Below are 20,307 nucleotides of genomic sequence, written 5' to 3'. Positions count from 1 at the left end.
TGGAGCACCACAAAGAAGCCCTCTGCAAGACGGCAAAAGGTCTCATGACAAGCACAAGAAGCAACAGAACTACAAACTAAATATTTTGATGATTTATATGCATCAATTTTACTCCATTGATTGATTTCGTAACCCGAACCATAGCATAGGTACATTTCTTACACTAATGTCCGCCCGTATACACAGGCTTTGCAAGGTATGGAACTCCTATTGGATAAAAGAATGAGGTACACTGTCAACTTTCTCTTATGTTACAGAATTCAAACAATTCACGCATCAGCTCTTTCAAGATTTCAAAATCCTACATCACCTCAAATGCTCTTCTGCATGATATGATCCCCAGATAAAAGATTCCTGCGATGCTGAAACTTATGGTAGAAACCTGTCAATAATTCAGCAGTTGATCTGAAAAGAATGCCATTCAGCATTTGTTCTGAAAAGATTGCCTCCCCATGGAAAAGAATGACGAATACCATGAATTCCCAACTTATTTTACAGCCATAGAATCTGTCAACTTGGATGTATTCATGGGTTCGGCATCATCAGTACCTTCACTTTGCAACCGCTTATCTAGAACTTCCAAGACATTATCAGGTGGGCACTTGTCAGAAGGGTTCTGTGGTGATGTTTGGCAGAAACACTCAGGCCATGAATTCGTGTAGAAAGACTCAGGTCGGACACGGTTGTGTGGGCCCCCAAATTTGGATTTCAACATCACACGCCGAACAGCTTCTTCAAAACCAGCTATCTTGCCATTTTCTCGATCAATAAAGACTGGGGCAAGAGCTTTCCTGTCAGGTTGGATTGTGGTCCGGAAGCCATAGTAGAGCCGGTGACCCATGAGGTTATTTGCAAAGTTGCTTGGGCCGTCGTATGTGGGCATGAAAATGTCAGAGAGAAGACAAACCATGTAATCCACAGCAGAGCCCAGCAGACCTTGGGTGTTCTCTGCCATCACCTCTGCAGGACCTACTGTGCTGTGGTTCTCAAGGCGAGGAAATAGGGCCCTGAAAGGTTTCATGAAGCGTTCTCCCCCAAAGAGCTCACCTGCTGCAAGGTATATGCGGGTGGAATTGTCAAATCCCATAGCACGCAAGACTAGACCAACCTGCACAGAGAAGCTCTTCAGAACAGTCCCTTGATCAAGTAAACAGCTAAGCAATATTGGAGCACGGGATTGGCATTTATGTGAACCAAGTGAAAATAGATACCCTGGAGTCCAAACACCTTTACCTAGAATAAGCACATAAGAATATTTACTGGACATCTGGACTTATATCCAAATTGCAGTTACTTTTTTAGCTGTGTGTATTACACATTTACACATCAGTGCCCTCATTATACCGAGAAGTAATTTTAGTGCAGCACAGGTTCTTCAGCATACACTTGAAATTGTTCAAAAATCTGATATGCATTTTTCTTTTCCCAAAAAATTTATTTACGATTAAAATGAAGATGGCAGGAAACCCCGCATAAGGAACCTTGACATACATGGCCAATCGAATATACTCCCCTTTTCTACAGAGATACTCAATCTGGTCCGAAAGGAGACTTCTTGAAGCACTTCTTTTGAGATGTCATAATGGAAGACCGAAGTGATCCTGAAATGATCAAGGAAATGATGCCAAACCTACTTCATTGCCTCGCTAGTTAATCAATGAAAATATTTTCACATCTTTCTCAAGTGAATTTCTTCTCAGAAAATTATTTCAGCACCCCAAGGTCAGGTAGATGTTCTACACCCCATTCAGGGAGGGACGATTGGTGTTTCTTGCAGAGGCGGTGGCTTGGAGGGAGTGTGGGGTTCATGCGGAAGGGGTGCGTTGCAGGGAGTGTGAGGTGCTTGCGAGGGGTTCATGGATTGGCCACAGCGGCGGTGTGGGGATGGTGTGCAACGGTGGTGCAGGGGGTGCACGGATTGTGTGCAGCAATGGTGCGCAGGGGAGGTGTGTGGATATGGAGTTCTGAACAAGAGGGTGTCAACGGGTAGCAAGGTTGATGGTGTGCAGCAGCGCGGGTGCTCTGCTACGATGATGGTGATCTGGGCTGTTGGTGGGTGGTGTTGTGCACAGGGAGGGTTATGGAGTCTGGCAGGGGGTTGTGGATAGGGATGAAACAGAGATGAGGAAAAATGTGTTTTTACTATTTAACCCCATTTTTGAGCTGTCAGAACACTTGAGCACATAAATAGAGTAAAATGATTTTTTCCCTGAACCCTACATGGTTTTTGTGTTATTCTAATTTATTTTAAATAAAAACAAGGTCCATAAATGATACCAAGCACCTGCAAAAATGAAAATGTATCAGAAAAATAAAAACATAAATGATACCAAAGACAGCTGATGCAGTTGCCTTGTCTTAGCTGGACCGGTATGATCCTCTTTGGAGGCCTAAGTCGAGATGCAACCGGCCCAACCCGGTTTTCTGATCTAAAAGAGTTGGTAGTTGATATAGGGTATAATCTTTTTATTTTATACGGGGGGGTAGATTACGTAGTTAGTGTTTTGGTAGTTTCTTTATTTCAAGCAGTGCCTAATTTGTTTAGTTTCTATTTTAGTTGGGTTTCCATTGCTATATCGTGTATTTTCGTTATGTAGCCAATGTAATACGGTAGAAGAGATTAGAATGGAATTGAATGAACACCAAAGAGTGATTTGAGTTGATTTTGGTGTATGTTCTCTCTCTTACCTCTCTTCTCTTCCCACCCACAGGTACAAATTGCTCTTCTTTCTTTGACTTCTCTCTTCCTAATCTCTCTCCCCATCCCAGTTAATCCTCCCTCCTTTCCCTTCTTTTTCCTAAGTTCCTTTTCCTCTTCACCCTGTTAACTTGACAGTGGTCATAACTGGTTCCAGTACCAACAGTTTCCAGCTTTGGTTGGGTTCGTTGGATCTCAAATTCTCAATTAACAACCCAAGAGGACCCAACATTCCAGGGACGGGGTCATACCTTTAAGTCGAGTGAAACCCTATGAACTCAAGCCTTAACAACTCCCCTGTTGTAAGGGCCTTTTTGGTATCACTTTTCATTTTCATTTTCTGACAATTTTTCATTTTTTCATGTGTTTGGTATCACTTTTGAAACTTGTTTTTATTTAAAATAAATGAAAACACCCCCAAAATGGGAAAATTATCCTCTCCAATTCCTTAAAGCTCGACAGTGCGGCAGTGCTAGGTGGAGATGCCGACACATGGCAATGCTTGGATGTCTGAGCTGCCATGTGTCCGCATCTCCACCTAGCACTGCCAAGCTTTAGGAATTGGAGAGGATAATAATCCCCCAAAATAATAATAGACTCAAGAGTCTATTATGGAATATGGCCAAAATCTGTTTTTCCTTCATTTTTTCGCTAGTTTAATGACACGTGCTCTTAAGCCCTCAAAATCGCAAAACGTCATTTACCTTTATCATTAGAAAGTCATGCTCCCACCCCCTCTTTTCTTCTTCTTCTTCTACCTGCAAACCCTGCGACCTCCTTCTCTCACCTTCGATTCTTTGTTTCCCTTGCTAGGGTTTCAGCTTGGAGGATCCTCGGATCTCTTCCTCCTTATTCTTTTATCGCTGCTTACCTCTCTCTTGTCCTGTAAAACGGTGAATAATCGTTGTCTTCCGAAGGAGATTTTAATATGATTTCTTCAAGACCTCTGGAATGGTTATATAAGGAGGAGAAGGAAGAAAAAGTAGTAGCAGTTTGGGAAGCTCTTGAAGTATCTGAGATGTAATAATGAGAAACTTGTGCCCTTTTTCTAGGTTTTCTTCTCTCTGTTATGCTGTTTGATTACTTCGATATTCATGAGCTTCGTCTGTTCCCACTTCCTAACCTAGGGAGGTTCGTTTTTCCCTCTCTGCGACGTGATTTCTTCTATTTTCAGATTTAGTCCTCAAAGCTCTTTCTTGCTGGTTCTCTGGGTTTCCAGCTGAATATATTGATTTGGGTTCTCTTTGTTGAACTTGAACTAGTGTCCCTTTTTTTTTTTTGTTAATTTAATTTTGGTTGTAATTAGGAGGAAATCGCAGTTTTGTTGGAGCTAGAGTGTTTACTTGCCCTTTTTTATTTTGATTCTGTCTTTTTTTAGGGATTCATGGGGTTGAGAACTGGGGACTGGAATTTCTTCTTCTCTTTGTGGAAACTTTGAGTTCTGGGAATGATGTATTCAACCGATTTCCTTCTCTCAGCTTCATTGTTAATATCCACCCATAATTAGCTGTTTTCAACCGATTTCCTTTCTTGATTTTGATTCTGTCTGTTTTCTCCATTTGATGGTTTTCAACAAAGTCTGCTTGTTTAATCGTGATTTGGATATTTTAGCTTTATATATGCTATTAATATTGAAATTGTTGTAATCTTCTTCACTTAGGATAAGGCTTAGCATACTAGTTGTTACTGTTGAATTATATTCTTCCCCATCCCTCACGGTTTAGAGTTGATTTGGAAAAGAAGATGGTTGATGGAAGAATTTCTTCACCTACCACTAAAATATATATGAGCTTTGGGCCAATTTCTCTAAAAAAAGCCTAATTTCAATGCTCAAATTTCTTGACTTGGGCCCATTTGTTCAAAAATGTTATAAAAATTATTTACACATGGGTAGTTACCAAATTTAGTTTTCATTCTGCAATCTATTTTTTTTAGTAGTTACCAAACAGTTTTTCATTTTTTTTATCAAAATGGTTTTTAGTAATGATTTTTTAAAAATAGGCCAAAATGAAAATGAAAAATGATACCAAAAAGGCCCTAAGGCGACCACTGCAATCAAGCCACTACTGTTTTCCACCTTTATTTTATTGACTGAAATCTGGCGAAGGTTTGTTGTTACCTGAGATCAGAGAGCCTTGGTTGATAGTTGAACCTTAAACTTCAGTTCGAAAGGTTTCCCTTGCTGAGAATCGATCTCTTATGTAGACCTGGACTTCAGATTTCCACTAGATATAGTTGCAGGTCCTGAAATTTCTACCGCCTTGAACTGTTAGAGCTTGTTGGTGCCGAATCTATAGATGATCTACTGTGGTGATTCGAACTCAAAGGCCTGCTGCTAATGGATCTCTCATTAGGGAGTTCTCATTGCAGAAACCTGTTTCCTTTGCCGCTGTTCCGTTTTCCAGAGGTAGGAGACGAACTGCCTTCTTCCCCTTCTATCTCAATAAATTGTTTTCTTATTGCTATTCCCTAAGTACCACCCATCCACTTCTTTATTAAATTACTTTCTTTCAGTATTCTAATTCCAGAAATGCACCTCTAATTAACACTTGTTTACAGTTGAGTTTAATCTGTTTTTATGCCAACAAAGATCCTATAGTGTTCATACTTCATAGTATTTACAGAATTGCCACCCTCTTTGTAAACATTGATTTATTTACTGTTTTACCACTTAACTTTGGACTTGAGTGCTTCCTTGTTTGGGTGGTTTATTGCAACAACAGTGTAAACTACTACCAGCCCTTAGTGAACCAAAACCTAGGTTACGCCGGTTCCGTTTGGGTTTGATTTTCCAAACCCGATCATGCTGATCCAACTATTCGAGTGTTACTGCATCAATTCTCCTCCTTTGAAAAGGACACAACTCCATTGAGTTTGAACACGGAGGGACCGAGAAGACCATCTGAGTTAACACACTGGAGGAAAAAAGATCCCGCTGTCCACTGAAGCTTGATTGTCGGAAGGTCCTTAGTTGGAAGAAACTTCACCTCAAGTCCAGCGTGTTTGAAAGAATAAGTGTTTTCATACCCATAATGTTGAGCCTTCTTATCAAACAACCATGGTCATCCCACGAGGATGTAACATACCTTTAAGGGTAAGACATCATATTGCACGATGTCGATCAACCCACCAATAGAGTACGTGAGCAAACATCAATCATTGATCTTGAGATTAGTATTGTTCACCCACGAAACTTTGTAGGGGTTAGTATGCGTCTCTGTCTTTAATCCGAGCTTACGAACTGTGTCTTCAGAGACGGCATAGGTACAACTACCACTGTCGTTTACCATAGTGCATAGATTGTTGTTGTATCTCATCTTGATCTGGAAAATACTATTCGGGAAGATGAGGGCATTTTGGTCAATTAAAACACAATTTTAACGTTTAACATCTACAGTTAATGAACTGGGTGTTTTTGTTACTTGGTTTGGAAAGCAAGGGAGGTACGTGAACTTTTCCAAACCTCATGGGTGGAAGTGTAATTAAGTCATACCTCAGGGGAGGTCCGTGAAATTTTCCCATAATTAAAAGACAATTCTGGCCCCCACGGTCTTCTAGGAATATTCCCACCAAGTTAAATATGGGGCCGTGATACTGTTCACGTGAACAGTAACATGAACAGTGTTTTTGTCTCTTCTCCTGTTAGGTACTTTACCGATATGCCAAAAGCTCCTAAGCTGATGGAATGCGTTAAATCAAGCCCTTTAACCTATCCCATACTAGGCTGGCCCAATCTAGTGCCCATACACTAGAGTGGGCCCCACTAGGCACATAACATCTCCATGCTTTGATCGACATCAGGTTTGGCCTTGAAGATGCCATAGATGAACTGCTAACCTGTAGCTTGTTGAATGATTTTCCTTGGGAAGAAGACTGTTGACTGAAATTATCACCCTTAGAGAAAGTATCTATAAAAGTATCCCAAGTGCATGACCGCTTCAGATTTTCTTCTACCTGATATGCCACTTGTACAACATCCTCCATTTTAGGCAGTCAACTGGATGTTTGTGCAGCACTGATCTAAGTGTGCAAACCATTGCGGAACTATGCCACCATTACCTCCTCATCCCATTTAAAATCAGATCGAGTACCTAAATAATAATATTTGGCCACATACTCTTCAACTGTGAGGCTTTTTGTCTCAATGTATAGAGTTGAGGTGCATGGCTGCATGCGTTGCTTGTAGTGATAGATAAGAATCTTTGGTTCATGGCTTCACTTATCTCAGCCCAAGTAGTGACTAACCCAATGCCTCGAGTCCAATTTTGTTGTTGGTGTTTGATCTACCATACTCGAGTTGTGCCCTTCAGCTCAGCCCTGCAAATTCCTGGCCTCAGCTAACCCGTACCATCTGAAAAATATCTCCAAACAGTGACCCAATCAAGATACTGCTTTGGGTTGTTATCCCCATAAAAATTGAGGAAGTCCAGCTTCACTCCTCTTTCAGCTCCATAAAGAGGATCATCATATCGACCAACTCCATATGGTGGTGGTGGCGGTTGATGTGGCGGTGGTGTAACATGAGATGGGCCATGTGGGATGAAGTTGGAAGAATCCCCAGACTGCATGGGATTCTTTCCTTTATCTGAAGCCACCAATCGGTCAATAGGAGCTTGCATAGATGCCATCATAGTCTGGATGGGATTGACAGCTATGTTGAGGGTATCAACACAATCTGTGAGGTTGTCAATCTCCATCCTGCACTCATCTTTATAGGAATTAGCTGGTGGAGAATCTCACTACTGACCACCATGGTTAGGTTGTTAGGATGTAGTTAGAATCTCCAATTTGATGACAATCCCGGGGTTCGAAAACCCTATTCGGAATCACTAGGGGCCCACACGAAGATTAGAAAGCTCAAATCAAAGTGTAGTGGCAAAACAGTAAATAATTGAAGTTCATGAGAGAATGGCACAACTGTAAATATAAGGAATCTTAAATGCCTATTAAGGAGTAAACGGGAGAAGGGATATAAATGGAAAATAACCCTTTAAATGCACTATCGTGGGTGACGATAGAGTTATATAAGAAGGGGTAATTCTGGAAATAAAAAGAAATAAGACTTAAAAAGGGGGGGGGGGAATATTGGGAATTGGGGTTAAAAAAGGGTCAAAGGGATATATCATGGGAAGGGGTGGAAGACGGGGTTGTCTTCAACCTCTATCCAACGAACCAAAAAGAAGGGAGGAGAGTTCGAGTCCAACAGAGAACAGGTTCGATTCAAGAAGTCTGACACACAGGAGGATGGGGATCGAACCACAACAAAGGTTCCTGAAATCCAGGGATGGACAAACTCAATCTTCAACCAAATCTTCTCTTCTTTTTTTTTTTTGGGTATTACAAGCGACCTAGGATTAGAGCCACCTTGGAGAGGCGATTCAACCTTGGTTCACTGAGCGGCCTAGGTTATCTTAAGGGGGCCTCACGAAATCAATCAACACGGTACCCTCGGTCATGCTTGGTTTCAGCAGTTAGAAAGAAGAGAAATACGACAGGGAAGAAAGTAACGAACAGAAGAGGAAAAAGGAAAGAGCAGGGAGAGATAAGTAGAGATCGTACCTTAGCGGAGGAAAGAGAGATTTTAATGGGGAGCAACACGGAGGAACTTCGGCTCTGATACTAAATTGGTGGAGGGCCAATGAGAGAACAGAAAGATATCTGAGATGAAATCTCAGAGTTGTAGGGGAGAAAGAGAATCACACAATCACGCCTCACGTTTAGCAAACCCAATCAACTTTCTATTTCAATTCTGTCCTTTTCTTTGGGTACATGCAAGCATATAAAGAGAAAAAACAGACTCCTAACTGGAATGTAAAACTGAAACTAACTTGCACCTATAGAGTTTGAAACAACTCCATTCTCTACCTCCTATTCCTATGTAATCTACTCAACATGATACAATAAAGAAATAAAAACTACAAGTTGAACCCAAATAAACAACTAACTACTACCAGCCCTTATTGGACCAAAAAACTGGGTTGGGCCGGTTCCGTCTGGGTTTGAATTTCCAAACCTGATCGTGCTGGTCCAAGTGTCCAACCATTCGAGTGCTACTGCATCAGGAAGATGGGGATTCCAAGCGAGATTGGACCTTCTGAAGCCATGGCTGGTAGGCAACTTTGATGGGATGAAACTACTAGCAAGAAGACAAAATCGATTTTTATTATTGAAACAAATTAGTAATGGGTATGATATACTTCAGGCTGTTGGTTTCCTCCTCTTCTTTTTTTTTTTTTTTGGGGGGGGGGGGGGTGGGGAGAAGGTGGGGGTGGGGGAGAGGGTGGCTGGGTGGGAAGAGGAAGGGGTAGCACATCATCAGATGCTATATTGCTAGGCTGACTTTCACATTCAGACATGGAATACACCAGTTGATTAAATCGGGGAGGGAACTGAGATTAGTGGGTTAATGTGCATGGGCTAGTAATGTGTGGTGTACAGCTCATTAAAGGCCAGCTATAATAGTTAACCAAACACAGGTTAAGGAGATATACACTATGAAGCAGCTAACTGAATATAAACCCAATTATACAACAGAGAAAATGCTTTAAACTTAAAGAACATTCATAGCCCCTGTTGGCCTCTCTGGTGATCTAATGAAATTCCGGAACAAAAATTGCAGGATGATAAAGAAGAAGATTTACCTCTTCCGGAGTTAATGGGCATTTTCCAATAGCTCTTCTTTCACTATAAACAAGTCTTTTCTCTGCAAAATTTTCCTTCCGGTACTTCTTCAATATTTTCTGTTGTCCAGGGGTAAATATATCGAAGCACCTGTAAGTTTTTCATGTCAAACTGGGAGAACAGAAAGTGTTCATCAAAACACACATACACACACAAGGAAAGTAATTCTTTCTGTTCAGGATTTCACTAAACAAAATCCTTTTTTACAACTATAGTTGAAATTATTCTTCAAACAGGAAAATCAAGCATACCATATGTTAAGCTCGGATTTGAAGTATCCAAAGCCATGGAAAAACAGATGGATCCATATGTGACTCAAAACATACTTTACTTTGTCAAGCAAACATAAATTGTTGGGTTGATACTGACAGTGAATGAGAAATAGAGAGAAACAATTAGAGAATAATTCAATCACAGAAGAAACCAGGATGATTGGCTTGGATAGTTATGTGAATGGCAAAGTTTCAATCCATGCTTCTACTAGAGAATCAATTTGCTACTGAACCGAGTACCATTTTATGAATCTCTTCACAAAGCGGACTCTCCCAAGCGAGATCTTTGACCTCATTGGTATCATGCACCTTCTTCTGGGAAAAGGGGCCAAACTTCTTCAGAAGGTTGGAGAGTTGATGGCAAAAGCATTGCGTACTTGGGATTTGGAAAACAAAAACTGCAAGACCTTCCATGATAAGAGACACTCTAGCACCCAATTTATATGGGTACTAGATTAGCACATTAGGGTTCCATCCCCGACATAGTCAGAAGCATATCTATTGATTTTAATTTGGAGATAATTAAAAGATGCAAGATCAAAAGCTTCTCTCAAATGACCAGAAAACAAACATTTGGTTAACAAAGTACCATAAGATTCAAGATACCATATCCTGTAATCCTGCTGATAGGAGGAAAAAACGGCAACCTCTAAGAATTCTATAAATGAGATGTCACCCTCAAAATCCAACAAACCTAAGGAAAATCTAGATCCCAAGAAACTCTATGAAATGGTCCTTTTTTCAAGAGGTAGCAGAGAATTATTCTCACACATTCGCTGAAATAACCATATTTCTTCTCCTTTATATTGTGAACATTTACTTTCAAACAATAAGAAATTGTAAGTAAGATTTTAGAATCAAAACATGGCATCACCCAATTACTGAATTTAGAACACAGAAATTCCTTCATATAAATTTGTTTTTTTTTTTTTAAAAAGATGGTTCACAAGGATAACATACCCAGCAAATGCAAGCATATCCATCTCAAACCGAAGATGTATTGCCATGAAATGGCCTTGTGCACGAAGTTTATTGACTATTGCAGTGCCTAATTTCATAATATTTGGCTTAAACCTAAGGGCATGGTAATTCACTCTACATCTCAACCGCTGGTATTCCGGGTTGTCAATCTCTTCAGCCAAACGATGTGAAAAGGGAGTCAGATATATAGCACCATGTTCCCTCATCTTCTCCAGAGCATCTTTTGTATACCAACTAATGGGAGCATCTCTTGGGGGACGAATCTGAAACAAGAAGAAAATAGGATAGATCAACAATCTATTGAAAACCAAAAACAAAAGTAACCATCATAGAAATGAAATCAAACCAAATACTATCTAACCTGATAAGCTTTCATCTTCTTAGTCTTCCCATTTTTATGAATTTCAGGAAGTCTTTCCACAATCCGTACATCAAATCTAAGTGACTTGATGAAATGCTCAACATCATAGATACCGCGGAAACCACTGGATGTAGCACAGTAAGTTACCATTACATTGAATCCCATGGATATGTAAAAGGAAAAGATCTGAATGGTGTAAAATTTATGTAAGATATAATTAATCACTGTTAAGGATCAAGTCCAAACTTGCCCCTCCCAGGACCCCGCATTGGCAGGACCAGCACTGGATAATGGCCCTTTCTATAATAAATCACCTGTCTTCTCTAGCTAGTACAAGTAGCTTTGTACCCAAAAGCAGATAAAACATGAGATTTTACCAACATGGAAAATTGGAGCAGGATGACAATTGTACAAAGCAGATGAGTTTATTGTCAACTGCTATTTCAGGACAACCAAAAAGTAAAGGAAAAATAACTGGGGGAAAAATTTGCCCATAAAGCAGAATACAAAACAACAACCAGAAGTGTTTGATAGCCTGAAAGAAAAACAATTAGGACAGTTTCATATCAGTGAGCAGTGTACATTTTATATGATAAGAAATGAGTACCAAGTAACATATACAGAAACATAAAGAGGGAAAGTTAGTATGACAAAATCCCAGAGTAAAAAGTGCTAAAAAGGAGAAGGAAAAAAGAGTGATGAATAACCAAAACTCAGAGAAAGAAACGAACACGAACAACAAAGTCAGATGCAGCTTAGAGTCTACACTGTCAACCTTCTTAAATGAATGTGGTAAACTTTTTTTATGGACTGCCAGAGAACAAAGATTTGCAAGATAAGAGCAGCAGAATAAATACTGCCACTGGAATTAGGCATTATGAAGAGAAGAATCACCAAATTCAGAAGGGGGAAAAAAAGAATATGAATAACAAATAGGATGCTGATTAAATTCCACAAATCAACCTTCCAAGAAGGAAGAGGTCAGACATGAATCGGTGAGAACTTAGGCTCGCATCACTATAAGAGCAAAATAGCAAATCAATTAAAACTGCTATTGCAATGAGATGGCTCAATGAATCGATGCTGGTACAAGGTTACCAAGTTCATGTAATAGAAAATTCTAGTGACTGTTTAGTTGCCTATAGCATAGATAATAATGAATTTGAAAGATTTATTTAGGAAGGCCCGCACCCATCCACTAGCATAGCACACATATATGTTTTCTGATCTAAAAGAAGTAAAAAAATTAGCAACATTCATTAGAATGATTTAAAGCTAGACTAATAAGTTTACTGTACCTACGTGACTGCCTCTTTTAGATGTTTATCGGAAGTTAATCCAAGCTACTAATGAATGTCTATACGCAAAACATTTCACAAAAACATTATAATCCATAGAAAACACAAATAATGTGAAAATGGCCATTACTTGGCTTTACTAATCTGATTAAGGAACTGATGCATTGTCCAAAAGACGCATACAATTACATGAGCGTAGAAAATGATCACCTATCATCATGCCAGAAGGAGTTTGCATCCAACTCAGGCAGCACTAGTGTAGCATTCATGATTCGAGCCGCGAGAACAGCATTACAAATCTAGAAAGCCCAGCATATAGAAGTTATTAGCTCATACTCTGACATGCATGGAAAAGGCAGCACTATCTTTAATTTTACTTCAGTGAAGATAACCACACGAATTATGTACAATTCACCATAGGATGACAACATTTATAGTGCATGGAACCATATGATGTATGAACTTTAAAAAAAAAAAATTTATTAAAGAACAAAATGAAATTATGATGGAGTAATGGTTGTAACCTCCAAGATAACCCACGTTACCCCTATCTGCCATGTGGTAGCGAAAAGGGTTGTAACCTGATGCCACTAATGCTTTTGCAGGGTCCCATGAGAGGAGGATTAGATGAGGTCCAATCAAAGTCTCAAACCCGCATCTTCATGCTGGCAGCCTGAGTTCTTCACCATCGCACAAAGCGAACGCCCCTATATCTGCCACATGGCAGTGATGCTTTGTTTATTCTGAAAATTGGATGGATGAAGAGTTCCCAGGATAGGCACAAGTCAATTTTGGTGGCCTTATCAAGACCATTTCACCCAGCAAATATGGGGCTTCCCCTGGTTTTTTCAACAGTCTCTACTTTCAGAAAAAAAAAGTTCAGTTTTTCAAACAATTCTCTGAGCATGACTCTAACAAGTGAGAAATGATGGATTGAACTAAAAATTAACATATGATTAGATGATAACTAGGATGGCATGTTTACAAAGGCTGGGAACCAACAAACAATGAGGCGAAACAGCCTCCACCGCACAGTTTACGTAAATCCCATTCATGTAAGCTCCAAAATTGACGGCGGGAAATATTCTCTGGAACTTCTCTCGGCAGCTCAATAAACTATTTGCATTGCTATTTTTCAATCAAGTACCCACGATATCACATAGGACAACTTCCAGGGCTACCTTTTACCCTCAAATACTCCTCTATTTCTTCCCTTCAACTGCCCACAATAGATATCTGAAGAAACAATCTTCAATAAATGGCCAGCAAGTAAATATATCTTCGATTTCTCACACCCTACCCAAAGAACCATAGTTGTTATGGCGCAAAGGTAAGTCCAGCAGTGGCCAGGTGCCTAGACAATGCCTTGGGCCCAACGCAATCTCAATGAAACAAGAATTTATTAAAATTTATAACAAGTGCAAGTAAACATTATCAAGTTTAAGGTGTAGGTGCCTTGGCACATTTGGCAAGTCACCTTGGACCTCAAGAGGTAACTCGTCATTTTGGCAAAGCCTTGACAACTATGCTAGGTGCTCATAAATCTCATAGAAAGAACCACCAAATAGCCTTCGTAGCCAAACATTCTACGGGTTGGCAATTTCTTCTTCTGGTTCACGCACCAAGCATTTGTTTGCACAGTGAAAACCTCTAATTCGCTATTTATAAATGGTCAATAGTTTATCTAGTACTAGTATCCAAACAAAGAGGCCTCATCCCTAGCACTAACCTGACCTGTTGGTGAAGGTGCAGATGCAGGAAGTGGGCTAAGAATGCAGAGCGAATCTTCACAGTTAATCTTTAATGGGAGAGGATTCTCTGAGCAAGAGGCATAGGGGAGCGCACTAATGAGTTGCGACAAAACAGTTCAACCATAGGAGGGCAGCAAGGTAATTTCATGTGAGGAGGAGAGATATAGACACAGAGGTGCTAGCATACCCTACCCAGTGGCTCAAAGAACCTTTTCCTATCATTTATATACTTTCCTGTTAACACGAGCATTTTCTTCCATAATGTTAGATAAAACGAGATAATTTTCCATTTCTCTCCCATTAAGAAAACCAGCCTCTCATCTTTGTTGAACAAATGGAAAACTGGAAGCTCCTTAACTGTGAGCAATCTGTAGTATCCTGGCAAAAGCTTTGCATAAATTTTCCCTCCCACAGCAGTCATCTTCGACATCCCTAACAGTTACCCCATGATCCCCATCCCTATTTCTTGCCTCAAAATTTTGCTCAAAACAAATTAGCTTTATTATATGCATACATAACACCCAAACACATAATAAAAATGGGGTACCCAGTGCATGAGGCTCCCGCCACTGTGGGGTCTGGGGAGAGTCATAATGTACGCCGCCTTACCCCCACTTCATGGAGAGGCCATTTCCCGATTCGAACCCATAACCATTAGGTCGCAATGGAGCAACCTTGCAGTTTATTAGGCCCGCCCTCCAAATGAGGATCTCACACTCCTCTAGTCCCACTCCCAATTAGGTGTTCTATATTCCTACCTATCAATAAAATAAAATAAATTATTCTATATTCCGTAATCAAGAATACCTCTTATTCTTTATCAAGTGTCCACGACGATTTCCCTAATAGCACCTCATTCATTTTCTTCACATTCCTGATTCCTCACAACTACACTGCCTCACCTGCCTGGATATACTCTTTTGGGAGCTTATTGGTTATGAACGAGAAATTTTATTAAAGAAAAGGTGGGAGGAGGGAGAAAGGAAAAGGAACATAGATGGGGATGAAGGCCCCACTAACATCCAAGCCAAAAGAATATATAGAGAAAACACTGAAAAAGAAAACGAACTCTGCACAGACCACCCAAATGCACTCAACAAGGAACACAAGGCTAAACACCAGATACCCTGCAGCACCATATCAGTATATCACCCCTGGCCAAAGATTATGAGAATACCAATAACGGAAGAAAGCAGTTAGGCAAGGGCATTGCCCCTTTGACAGCCATCATTAACACTGATTTCGCTGATTATATTTCCCCAAACCAATGGGTATTCGCCTACCACACCTTTACTTCCATTTTACAAAGAAAAGGCCCCACTTCTCATTCCAAAGCTCCAAAAATAAAAATTCTTTGTATTTTCTTGACCCTCTTTGTACCAAGCCCAGCAGCTTTCTTAAGGAAATTCAATAGATTGGAATGCTAACTATTTCACTGCCCATTAAAATGATTTTAACACCTACAGATAGGAATCTTCTTCTCCAATTAGCCAACCACCTTTGCATCCTTCCAATGATTGGATTGAAAAAGTAAGTTTCTTATTCTATTTTTCTCACCTTAAGAATTTGATGTCAGGCTATGGGGCCATCAGATTCCACCATTATTTGGAAGAAATTTATAAAATTAAAAGAATCCTTGGTAACTGTCTGCTGCCTCTAAAGGGCAAAATGCAAGCCGATGACAAGAGGCTCACCTCTGGGTATCAAATTTTCATATGAGTTTTTATTTATTTATTCATTGCAGTTGTAGTAGTAATAGTAATTTAAATTCAATTTTGTCTATTCTTAAATAAAGGAACATGTCACACGTAGAAGAGTCAAAAGAAGAGAAACATGGGAACTTCTAGTCCAACATTTATGCTACTTATTAACATGATCCATATCTTACTGACCACATAAATTTGCAAATGAGGTTTGTGCCGGTACAATATTCAAAAAAAAAATCCCTACAGCGGGGGAAAAATGTCCTGTTTTATTTCCCCCTAGATTTTAATACAAGGTAGAATTTAAAGCATTTTGTTAGATTAACACCCAAAGATTCCAGGGCCCATATATATAATATAAGTATCAATGTAATGTAAATCATAACAAGAAGCTAATACAAACCGCACTACGCTGTTGATTAAGACCGCCATTGCAACGAACAGTTAAGTAACCATTGCTCTCATTTGGAGGAGCTGCCAAGAGAACAAGCATAAACAAACTTCAAGATTGATATCCACCAAGAAAAATAGATTTAAGCATGCAAAAATATTCCCATCGAATAGGAGGAAACAATGGGAAACTACATACAGGGCCAGTCAGACCGTGGAGCAGATGATGGCCTCCAACCACCTGAAGCAACACGTTCCCAAAGTTCATCTACATTGACTTGCTGAAGATATAACAAAGAAGGGGTCAGCTCTAGAAAGTAAGGTACAAGATTAAATCAGAGCCATCAGCAGGATCAAATCAGGACATAAGATTTTTCTTTCCTTTGTTTTTAAGTTGTGAGAAAATTGAGAGATCCTGATGAGTAATGTACATTCACATGGTCCATAGCATCAAAGATCAATCAACAAAAATTTGATTGCATACTTGATAGGAGAAAAATATAATAGAGCAATTCTGTTGTAGTATGTCAGATGCCTAGATAACCTCTTAAATTCAATTTCTAACTGGCTTACCAGCTTATGATCTTATGGATAACTTTATGGTGATACACAGAGCAAGTAATTATAACCTTTAATATCCAGGTTATCTGGCTATGAACATAGGTAGAGGCATCAATTCTAATAACAGTAGAGAAACTGAGGATACAAGAAGTTCCAAACATCTGGTGGCTGCAAGAAAATAAACCAAATGACAACTACAGAGCCCCCAAATACCAATTGTTGAAGTGGGATAGCCTAAATGGGTTCTGTGTGATTGTCTGATATACCAAAAAAAATTAAAAGCCAGAAAGGCTTCTGTGATTATTCACACGGTGGAAAGAATCTGACAATATCGAGTTGGTTTTCATGTACTAAATATAAGCAACCAACCAATGTTTTAGGTCAAAACTCCCCAGCTCCTGAGTCTAGATTGTGGCATCATTAGCATAAATAACTGGTTGGATCTGGCCAATATATTTCCCCGTCGTGATCTCACTACAGTACATAGTTATAAGACTGAACAGGTAAATCAGATACATGAATCATCCATTTGGAGACCTATAAAATATGACTTCTTGAGAGCATAGAACAATTGATGAATGTGAAAGACTGTATCCTTTTTTGTGCTTATACTGTACAATAAAACATAGAGGCTGGCCTCAGTGCAACGGTAAGGTACTGAGGTTGCTCTATTGCAAGTATGCAACCTGGTCGTTACGGGTTCATACAAGGAAATAGTGCTCCACAAAAAGTGGGGGTAAGGATGCGTAGATATGCCTCTCCCCAGACCCTGCAGTAGCAGGAACCTTGTTGCAGGATTGCCTTCACGTTCTTGTTGGCCGCTTCCACGGCACCACTTTCTGAGTGTACATTTCAATGCCCATCCCGTCTATTTGTTTGGTAAAGCTCCCGGGGGGGAGGGGGGGGGGGGGGAAAGTTCATCAATTTTGTATCGATAATTTGCAGACACATAAAAAACATAACTTATCTAATTTAGTTTCTATTCGACTCGAACACATATCCCACATGCGCTCGTAATTCAGCGAAACTAGTCATAGAGTATCAACCTTAACGGCACAAATCCCAAAAACAACAAGATCCGCAGTACGGAACAACTAATAGCAGTTCATACGAACAAATTAGGACCGAGTATAAAGTCTAGAAACTCAGTGGAAATGAAGAATCCAACCTCCGCTCGATTTGTTCCTTTCATCGTTGAGAAAAGAGATATAGTACATATCAACAGAACGAGAACTGCAACCGATAACTGCCCTAGAAGTCCTTTCAATCCTCCACTAAGTTGCTTCAGCTGCCTATGGCCCCCTCTCCTTCCCAATAAATCCCCAGGTCTGCAATGAGAAATCCAAAACAAGCTCTATAACTAACAATCCCTCAAGCAAATATTACAGTACATGGAGAGAAAGAGAGATCCCACCTCCTCATTTCCTTGATTACTTCGAAATTCCAATAAAAGCTTTGATTTGATCTGATGACTTTGCAGAATTCAAGTCTCTGAAGTAATGTTGGAAATGTGCCTCTCAGAATGTTAGAACGTTCTGTCAGACTGTCAGTTTTGATGAAGAATATCCGTGCGCCTCGGTACTTAACCAAAAAATAAAAATCGTGTGTGGGGCGTGCGTGTGTGAGGCTTCTTCCTGCTTGAAAAAAAGCTAGGAATCCTGAGCGAGTTGGCAAGAGAAATGCTTAAAGGAATAAAACCCAATAGAAGAAAAAAAAAAAGGGGCAATTAAGAAAAATTGGATATGATCACTGGCTCACGTGATACTCTTCTCATAGAATGACATGGAAAAGAGACCGTTGCCTAGCCTATATAGCCTGCATGCGTGCTGGTCAACGGGAGTACGCGTATAAGCATTGCCTTGGGTAGGATTTCTGTCTTTTTATGGGGTTAGCATAGTTCTTTTATACGTTTCTATGCCTAGGCGTAAGAGCCACATGGCCCCGCGATCAGGTAGCATTTTTTTTCCCAATGCATATAAGCAGCAAGGAAAAAGAAACTTACTTGATCACGTGGTTCTACTCTTAGACATAGGAGCGTGAAAAATTACAATCCCACCCCCTAGAAATAAAAAATCCCATCCATAAGTAGTGTCTCGCATTATTTCTCTTTTTGTCCCTAGTCCCACTCCCGATTAGGTCTTTACATTTTTTCAAAATTTCAATTGAGAACTCAATGTTAAAGTGATTAAATCGAAAAATGTAAAGACTCAATGACCATGCAAATCACTTGTCTCAAAAAAATGCGATCTACAGATACCATAACACTAAACAAAGCCAATCGTCCATGAATAATCTTCTACATTTACTTTATTAAAAAGAAAAAAATAATTCCAAATTCAAAGAAACAATTACACTAATTCAACTGAATCAAAGCAATGCTCAAGGGACAAAATTTACAAAACTTTGTCGCAAATTCAAAATTTCAGTTGAGAACTCAATGTTAAAGTGATTAAATCAAAAAATGTAAAGACTCAATGACCATGCAAATCACTTATCTCAAAAAAATGCGATCTACAGATACCATAAAACTAAACAAAGCCAAAACAGCCATACAAATTTGGTAGAATTACACACAAAATGCAGAAAACCCTAGATCTCGGAGTCTGATCGCTCAAATTTTCTATGAAATAAGTTGAAAGCATCCGAAGTTGGCGTGTTAACTTTCATTTTTACCATTTAAGGAGGAATTTGAGAAAGTCCGACAATAGCGTACAGTGATGTAGAAGTGAAGCCGACGTTCTCTTTCCAATCTGCGAGCAGTTACAATTCCCGCTTTTCTGCACTATGGGAACTGGTATAGTTTAGTTTCAGAAGCGTTTTAATTTGGATCAACCCAATGGGGGAGAAAAGAAAAGCGCAAGGAAGAATAACCGCAAAATGTAAATAAAAAATATATATTCCGACCTGCCGGATTCGAACAAGCGACCTAAGGATTTGCTGATGGTGATTAACCTACTACAGTCCTCCGCTCTACCAACTGAGCTAAGGTCGGGAATGAATAACTGATGGTTTTTTTAATTTACTACAAACTTTTTTTTTTTGTAAAAAATTAGTTCAAACATTAGTTGCAAGTTGCAATAAAGTTTAACGAAACATCTGTTTGTGAAGCGCAGACATAAGTTTTGAAGAGTTTGTGATGGTTGGTACTGAAGAAATTTCACTCACTATATGATCAAGTGGCCACTAACATCAAGGCTATAGTCTAACTAGGTACAAAAGAAAGATGCATAATTCAATCAGGCAACATCTGAGCTTTATTCCAACTAAATGGGATCAGTTACATGGATCCTTATAAAGACACAAAAAAAGAAGTAAAACATGTAGAGTACAACAACTCATGAATGGTAGCACACCTAAATGGAGTCGACCACATGGATCCTAGCCCTCCAATTAACTCTGATATTGATAAAATATCACCTACCAATAGGTAGGTGACATGTGGCTTGAGACACATATCCAATATCTCTCGCAAATCCCTAAGCATGGTAGGTTGCCCAGTTAGGGACTCTCCTTCTGCCTCATCAAGGACTCATGTCATATCAAGACTTTCCCTCTAGGAATCTCAATGATGATATCCATGTATATCAGACTCCCATGAAGGTTCAGCTTCC

The 20,307-nt window shown here is 39.6% G+C and overlaps 1 protein-coding gene and 1 non-coding gene across 3 annotated transcripts; both read right to left on the bottom strand.

The window, feature by feature from the left end:
* Window positions 1–204: 204 nt before the first annotated feature.
* Window positions 205–18,160, bottom strand: LOC122669763 (O-fucosyltransferase 1-like). Of its 2 annotated transcripts, none has more exons than XM_043866612.1 (9): window positions 18,111–18,160; window positions 17,864–18,024; window positions 16,335–16,412; window positions 16,149–16,219; window positions 12,502–12,590; window positions 10,994–11,117; window positions 10,612–10,895; window positions 9,340–9,469; window positions 205–1,108 (listed from the first exon to the last, which is right to left on the bottom strand). In XM_043866612.1, the coding sequence occupies exons 1-9, from the start codon at window positions 18,116–18,118 to the stop codon at window positions 488–490; spliced, it is 1,566 nt and encodes a 521-aa protein (XP_043722547.1). In that variant the 5' UTR covers window positions 18,119–18,160; the 3' UTR covers window positions 205–487. The 2 variants fall into 2 exon arrangements, with proteins under 2 accessions (XP_043722547.1, XP_043722546.1); XM_043866611.1 differs by having other exon boundaries at window positions 16,335–16,416; window positions 17,865–18,024.
* A 1,434-nt stretch (window positions 18,161–19,594) lies between these two features.
* TRNAY-GUA lies at window positions 19,595–19,688 on the bottom strand. The gene is made up of 2 exons: window positions 19,652–19,688; window positions 19,595–19,630 (listed from the first exon to the last, which is right to left on the bottom strand). It is a non-coding gene; the product is annotated as a tRNA-Tyr (tRNA).
* Window positions 19,689–20,307: the final 619 nt, after the last annotated feature.

Source organism: Telopea speciosissima, chromosome 7 (genome assembly GCF_018873765.1).
Source record: "Telopea speciosissima isolate NSW1024214 ecotype Mountain lineage chromosome 7, Tspe_v1, whole genome shotgun sequence".
Classification (NCBI taxonomy): Eukaryota; Viridiplantae; Streptophyta; class Magnoliopsida; order Proteales; family Proteaceae; genus Telopea; species Telopea speciosissima.
This window is presented reverse-complemented; position numbering and strand designations above follow the sequence as displayed.